At 34.6% G+C, this 7,870-nt stretch overlaps 1 protein-coding gene across 1 annotated transcript; it reads right to left on the bottom strand.

Annotated features, from left to right (window-relative positions):
* Positions 1 to 1,173: 1,173 nt before the first annotated feature.
* LOC122588470 (transcription factor GTE9-like) lies at positions 1,174 to 7,620 on the bottom strand. Its single transcript, XM_043760591.1, has 12 exons — positions 6,316 to 7,620; positions 6,174 to 6,222; positions 5,965 to 6,084; positions 3,532 to 3,605; positions 3,373 to 3,436; positions 2,981 to 3,054; positions 2,635 to 2,698; positions 2,416 to 2,499; positions 2,226 to 2,341; positions 2,082 to 2,148; positions 1,862 to 1,992; positions 1,174 to 1,762 (listed from the first exon to the last, which is right to left on the bottom strand). The coding sequence occupies exons 1-12, from the start codon at positions 7,498 to 7,500 to the stop codon at positions 1,460 to 1,462; spliced, it is 2,331 nt and encodes a 776-aa protein (XP_043616526.1). The 5' UTR covers positions 7,501 to 7,620; the 3' UTR covers positions 1,174 to 1,459.
* Between the last annotated feature and the right edge of the window lie 250 nt (positions 7,621 to 7,870).

Here is a 7,870-nt window from a genome sequence, read left to right as displayed (position 1 = left end):
TTATTTGTAATTATGGATATAAAAATAAATACTCTTCTTTATGATATTTGTACGTAATTTTATATAAGATAGATAATTTCTTTGATTTATTCTTAATATGTTGTTATATTTAATTGGGATTAAAATTTTGTTGCCAAATTTCTTAATCTAATTTTATTTATTTATGTATTATAAATGTTGTAAAAAAACATGGAGATGCCACGCGGGATAAAATCCTACATGACAATGTTTTAAGATAGTTTAAAGTTGATTATGGCTTAGGACTCCTATTTTAATATATATATATATATATATATATATATATATATATAGATAGATATATGTTGTTTTAACTTTTAAGTATGATGACATGGTAGGATACTGGGATGTGACCAACTGAGTAAAGATGTTAAGCAGTGTTTGGGTTCGCCTTCTGGAGTTCATAAGGAGCTCAACAATAACGACACATCCAAATAATATCTTATACAATTCAATTAATAGCAGCTATATAATTGCCTCTTAACTATCAAATATCATAAAACCACTTTCGCAACGACGATCCACATACAAACTATAAATGCCATAGTGAATAGCTCTAACGGACACACAAAAAAAAAAAAAAAAAAGAAAAAAGAGAAGAATGCAGGTGAATGGTGTAAAAGAATAAGAAACAATTAACCTCCTTGTTCATCCTATTCATTTTCATCTACCTACGTGTTCTAGTCGATTTTAAAGAACACTGAGGTTCTTTCCTCTTCTTAAAAAGCCTACACCCCTTACTCTCGTTCTTCCTTACCATCAATTAGGGTAATCAAGGAACGAGGAAATGAAGAAAAGAAAAGTGGAAAATAAGTACAGTTACATTACTATCTTAAAGCCATTAAAAGAAAAAAGGAAGAAGAAGAAAAAATAGTATTGCCTTAGTTTTGAAGGTTGAAACCGCGACATCTGCTTACATCATTAAGTGGGAGCGTGCCACTCTTTGTAAGCACTGGTTTGTTACATATTTTGCAAAACTAAATATCTTTTTTTTTTTTTTGCTTTCACTTTGATGAAAGTGAATAAGTAGTGCAACATTAATTCGTGCATTGACACAAGAAAGAAAAGACGCCTTGCATTTATGTAGATGTCATCGCTTTGCAAGTCTAATTTTTAGTTCTTCATAAGCATATTGGTTGTTTAAGCTTTAAAATGTAGAGGGAATAAATGTCAAACACTTTTTAAGTTTTATATAAGTGCTTTATGTACGTTGATATATTGGTAGAACGGAAACAGAGGGTCACCATCGCAATTGCTAACAAGGAAGACGCAACACAACACAACTTCGCATAGAAATGCATTCCCCCATCCTTTGCCTCATTTTCTTTACTTTCGTGAAGCTCATCACTTGCCAACAACCATGTATACAACAAAAATTCCTTTCAAGTTCCATAAATATAAAGACACCATCAGTAACCCAAACACATGAGCATCGATCAAATCAATTGATTTCACCTTCTTCCACATCATTATTTATTACCCCAGGTTCATCTCCAACAGTACTAACTGGCTCTAACTCGATTTCTTCCTCCTCTTCATGTTCATCTCTCTTCATATACAAACCCAGTTGTTCTAGTGGATTGCTTGCTCCAAACTTAAAACTGCCTAATCCATCTTGTGACTCTAGCTCAGGACTTATCTCGTCTAAGTAACTTGGCAGCGGCTGGTCATTGTCTGCTGTCCTCAGCATATCCAAGTCTTTTAGAAACCGTGATGTCTCGTCGATCTCAACCGTCTCTTCAACCTACATCCAACACAAATAGTTCGCGCTTAGATATCAAAACAAATGGTAAGTTTTGAAGATAATAAGTTGACAATGGTAGACAAATAGTGATTGTGATACCTTCAACAAAGCCTGACGAGCTGCTTCCCTCTCAAGGTCTCTCTTCCGTTTTGCTTCTGCAGCAGCCTCAGCCTCAACTCGCCTTCGAGCTTCTTCTGCTGCTTTGGCTTCTGCTTGCAATCTAGCTTTTTCTGGTCATGAATAAAAATCAAATGTGTAAATTGCTTTTCACAAGCTCATTACTTTTGTTACACATCAACAAAATAAACTTCCATCTTACCTTTCCTCCTTTGATTTTCAAGTTGTTCTTTCTCACGACGCAGTTTATCAGGGTCTGCTCTTTCATCCTGAACGAACAATACAATCACATAAATATTGGTGGACAAACAATGCACAATCCAAAGCAACCGAATTCACAACAAACCTGGTGAAGTGTCTTTTCTCGTGCTTTCAGAATTGTATCAGCAAATCGGCCTATCAAAACAGCAGCTCTATAGCGTTTATCTGGAGAAACCTGCCTCTCATCTGGAGCACTATCCCCTGCATTTTGATAACGAATGATGGTAACAGATGACCTGAAAACAACACATAATGTTTACGTCTGCAATGCCTACCATCATCCTTGTGGTTATCTGATTCATTAGAGTTCGACTTCTGCTGTGAAATGGGCTCAGCATTGTCTGATGCACCAACCAACCCTAAAATTCATGTTGTATCAAACGACCGTTAGAGTGACTAGTAAGAAAATAGAGGTAAACAAAACTTTGTTCACACACGCTATCATTTATTTATACTTATGTATTATTCAGCAATCAGCAGTAGTTTAAACTCACCATTTTCAGCTGAATAACTAGTGCCTGTCTTTTGACCCAAATCTACTTGGAGGACATTAATTTCCTGCATTATTAAACATACAAAATATTAGGCATACAAGCTTTATGATTCCACCAAACAAAGATCTTTTACACGAATTTTCAAGTGGATGAGATTGGTCGGATGGTCTCAGTTGGAGATGGGATTGCATGTGTTTATGGCTTGAACGAGATTCAAGCCGGGGAAATTGTTGAATTTGCCAGCGGTGTGAAAGGAATAGCATTGAATCTTGAGAATGACATGATAATTGCCTACTGTCTTGCACAAAGTATAATATAAAAAGAACAAAGGTAACCCCAGATGTACCGTTGCTCCACTAGACGGACTAGAAGCTTTAACCCCTCTTAGTTCATTTTCAGAAGCACTGCTAGGCTTCGACTCTGCAAAAATCACATAACGGTCAACTATCAAACACGTAAAGATTGACAATAAAACCAAAACACATTTGATATGACTAAAAGACAATCTAACAACCTAAAATCATGGTCAAATAAGCCCTAATATTACATAAAACCATCAGGTTATATACGGAAGTTGGTTCAAAGAAAAAAAATTCATCAATGGAAAAAAAAAACTAAAAATGCTTCCTATTGCACCCAACGGATTCTAAATTTGTCAAGTTCCATTAGAGAAACAAAGACAAGAACAGTTTGACTCGCATGTCATTATAAATTATTCAGCAGTAGTTTAAAACTCACTGTTTTCAGCTGAACAAGTTGTGTCTGTCTTCTGACCCAAATCTACTTCAGCATCAGCGGTTTCCTGCATTAATGACCATATACACAAGATCATAATTCCACCCATCTAAGACTGCATACTGATTGGCGCATAGAATATTATAAAAAGTCAAGATATACCTTCGCTCCACCAACTGAACTAGAAGCTTTAACCTCTTTTAGTTCATTTTCAGAAGCCCTGATAGGTTCTGAATCTGATAAGCCAAAAAACAATCAGCTATCAAACAAGGCAAAGATCAATATCTAAACGAAAGTACATTTGACAAGACCACAAAGAATCAAACAATCTAAAACACTTGGTCAAAGAATAGCAAATGACTAACGAAGAAAGATACGAAAATGCTTTCTATCCCATTCGACTACGCATAACTCCATTGAAGAAACAAAGATATGGAGAGTTTCATTTGCAATTTCCTAGAAGATATTGTCATAAAAAGGATATAAATCATTAAGAAAGTTTTCTGGCAACGTTTTTCATGGTCCAACAAGGCACCTGTACCTTTTTTTTTTGTTGTTCTGGTTTCCTTTTTCTTCATAAATGTTAGATTTGATTACTTTCATGCTTCTTTTGTCTGCAGTTCTATTGAACTCCTATTATTTGGCAAAATGAATACTGTTTTGAAAATCAAACTAATCTTATCTTACATAAATATTCCACCTTTAGGCCTTCGAAGGCATTTTAGACGTCCCAAACTCTGGATATAACATTCATAACAAACATGTAAAATTTTTAAATGTTAAACAGATCCCAGCTATACACTGCAGCTGGCGACCTGTTTCTTAAGTTCATGGGTTACGTTCTGCAAAGCAGCAAATACATGTTATTCTTCAACATTTTTTCCTTTGTCTTGATGTTACCTAATAGAATTTAGTTTAGCCATTATATTAGCCACTTGCTACTATAAATTACTCCCTTGCAAAGAAAGTGCAAAATAATCAACATTAACAACAATACAATAAGTGACATGTCTCGTTGGCAAAAATAAGAAATAACACTCTATTTTGGAGGGAAAACACCTTTAAAACCATATTTCACCTATCTTTGATTCCTATACATGATGCAGAGTTTCAATATGTTCTAAGCTTGTTTCAACTAACTACAGATTAAAAAAAAGGCATCATTTAGTCTTTGATTCCTACCTTACTGCAAGTGTATAAAGAGCTTTCAAGTTCTCATGCCAGCTTTTTTGAACTCACTATCTAGATTATAATGACTCAACCAATTGCAAGAGAGACTGATAAGGTGTAATTTCAGCAACCTAACACGACAACATACAACTAGATCTGACTTGAACATCAATGTTATGAAATATGAACATTGAGTGTAGATTTCATAAGCATTTCTTTAAAGAATATTTCCTCCCTTCCTGCAAACCTTTTCCCTACCTTAGATTTCTCTTTATCCTTTACAATCATTTTCATAGACGGTTTAAAAGCAAAACTACAACATGTACCATTTACTATGGTTAGATTTGTTTCAAAATTCAAACATTAACACAGTTACTACTGAGTGTATTCTGTTTGACTAAAAGTTCATAACTGATGTCCTATTTTCCTAACCATCTGTTATTCCTATAACATCTTTCTAAGAACATGCAATTAAAATGAAAGTAAAGTTCTGTTTGGCTTGATGGCAAACAACATTCTTGTATCATTTTCTTTACTTAAATCCGTCTCTTATTCAAATAAGATTATGTACTACTCTGTATTATACTTCGATTAGGTTAGCTTTAAAAAAATATTAATAAAAAAACGATGAAAATGAAATAAATAGAAAATATCAAAGCATGATGCAAATGAATGAAAGTGATGATGTGATTTTTTTTAGGAAGTACTGTAGTGGAGAAGTTTGAAGGCTACTTATGTAAGTATGTTTTCATTAGAAGATGGAATGAAATAGAAGTAAGGACTCCCTATTGATAGAAAATGGTCGTTATTGAGAATATCACATTCCTCGTGTAATAACTTATGCTGTTCCATACTATCAAACAAAATTCTGTCATAATCATGTATTTATTCCATACTTCATTACATCATACCAGACAACCTTAAATACAAAGTCAATGTTTTCGAAAGATGTTAATGATAGTCCTTCAACTATGGTAAGAAATTTCATAATGTGGAAACTCATGGCAAGAACCAAAATGATTATGTAATTAACCAAAAATTCTCAGAACATAGCATCTCTATCAGAAAATAAACGCCAGAACTTTCATAGAATCCCATTACCTGGAAAGGCACGCTTTCCTATGGATTGTGTCCACTCAGATTTGTGATCATTGTAGTGAAGTTTAATGAGGGCTGTTTGATCCCTTACAAGTTACGACCATAACTCGAAGTTTAGTTTCATAAACCTACTTTTTGGAACTCAACTATCTAAGCTAGAAACCTTAAAGGAAAGTAAGAAATAATTTTGGGATTAAAATAATGACTCTTTTAGCCTTCTAGGGTAAACATATAAAAGCTCTACAGCATAACTATCATTTATAAGAGGACGGTTAATGAAAGCACGAATCAACATACGGAACATAACCTAATTACCACTTGAGGTACCTGAAGTAGCTTGTTTGTTGTTAATTTCATTTGTTCCTTTATCGAAATCAGCAGGGGGGCAACTTGCAACAGGAGGCTCATTCCCAGCAGCATCTACATCTTCATCCATAAGATCATTCCCTGTAATATATATTAGAATGGAAACCTGCTGTTAACATACAGCAATCAAATGTTCAGTAATGGGAGGTTTATTAAGATAAAAACTATACCTTTGTACAATTGCATAGTTGAGTTGCTAAGCCCCGGTTCATTCAGAAGCTGCACTCGAAAGAAAAATGATCATTATTTTGTAATCTCGTTATCTTTTTAATAATCTTGTATTGTAAATGAAGAATTGAAAAACACAGATACCTCAATAACACAAGGTTCTGCTTTCGCACTATTCTGTTTCTCGCGAATATGGTCATCCAACATCTTACGTAATTCAAACAAGGTCTCACTACTAAGATTATCGATCTCAATCTCGATCTCATCTTCTCCAGCTTCATTCTTGTTTGAACTATGTCGCCTCAAAAAGTCAATGATGTTAGCCGACAGATCTGAAAGATGAGTTTCCAAATCCGTACTTAGCCTAACCTTTTCGTCATTGGTCATCACCGGTTTAACTGGCTCTGGCAATATGTTTGGTTGTACTGGGCTAATCTTTCTCTTCTTGGTAGGAGCCAAATCAATCTCTTCTTGAACCGGCTTTTGTTGAGAACTATTATTAGCCACTAACTTCTTCTCAATAGGCTTCCATCTTAACTCAAAAAACTTACTAAGTACATCTGCCATGATATGCACATCATTTCCCGGTGGATTATACGTCTTGGCATTGGAAAAAGTTAGCCTGATATCAGAAGCAAACTCATACGGACTGTCATAACCCCCGGACCCAAGTTTTTCTTTTATCGTTCCAAAATCCATTGGCTTCGTAATGACAGTATAGTAATCCGGAATTTTAAGAGTAACAACATCAACAGGTGTATTAAACACCCAACCATGCTGATGTGTCATCAATTTCTTTAACAAAGTCTCACACTGTTTCTTCAAAATCAAACTAAAAGTATCCGGCACAACAGCAGAAGAAACCGGCTCATTTACAGATAAAAACCTTGAACCAACACCTCGATTACCACCACTTCCTTTCTGCGTTTTTGGCTCTATCGATTTCCTCACTTTCGTTTGGTTTCCTTGCACATTACCCCTCACATCATCAACAACGTTACTAGAAGACGACACCACTGCAACGTTCGTCTTACTATCCACATCGACACATTTTTGAAACGTCCTAACCTGATCAAGTTCAGACCTTAACCTAAGTAACCACAAATCTTTCTCAGAATCCGCTAACGTGGACAACGACACATTTCTAATAGGAACACTGAACCCGTCTTGCATCGCAGAACTCAACGTAATCCATTTCTTCCTAAAACCACTCGGATTCTCATAACCCGATGTCGTCTCATTATGATCACGTCCAGAACAACCGGATTCTTCGTTCCGAGGTAACCCGCCCGCCGAATACCCATCCGGAAACCTATCTTTCTTCGCCATTATCTCTCTCAGTTACTATCAACTTTAAATTAGGGTTTTAAACATATTATTATAACTAAAGTCTGTTCAGAAACTAAAACTACACAATTAATTAAATATTAATATTCTTATGTAATTACAAAACTAATATGAAGTAAAATAAAACAAAATCTTTTTACTTGATTAGATATCTAGAATTCAAAAATATTGCAATACAATAAATAAAGAAAAAAAAAAGATTAAATAAAAATAAAGGCGTGATCTTACCGAAAAGATTATAATAATAGATATATTTAATGAAATTTTTACTTGATGAGATTATGGGTGTACGGAATGAATGCAAGCAAAGATGAACTCTGACTCTGTTTTATTTTAGAGAGAAACAAGAGAA

Source organism: Erigeron canadensis, chromosome 2 (genome assembly GCF_010389155.1).
Source record: "Erigeron canadensis isolate Cc75 chromosome 2, C_canadensis_v1, whole genome shotgun sequence".
Classification (NCBI taxonomy): Eukaryota; Viridiplantae; Streptophyta; class Magnoliopsida; order Asterales; family Asteraceae; genus Erigeron; species Erigeron canadensis.
The sequence above is the reverse complement of the archived record's forward strand: the minus strand, read 5'-3'. Positions and strand labels throughout refer to the sequence as shown.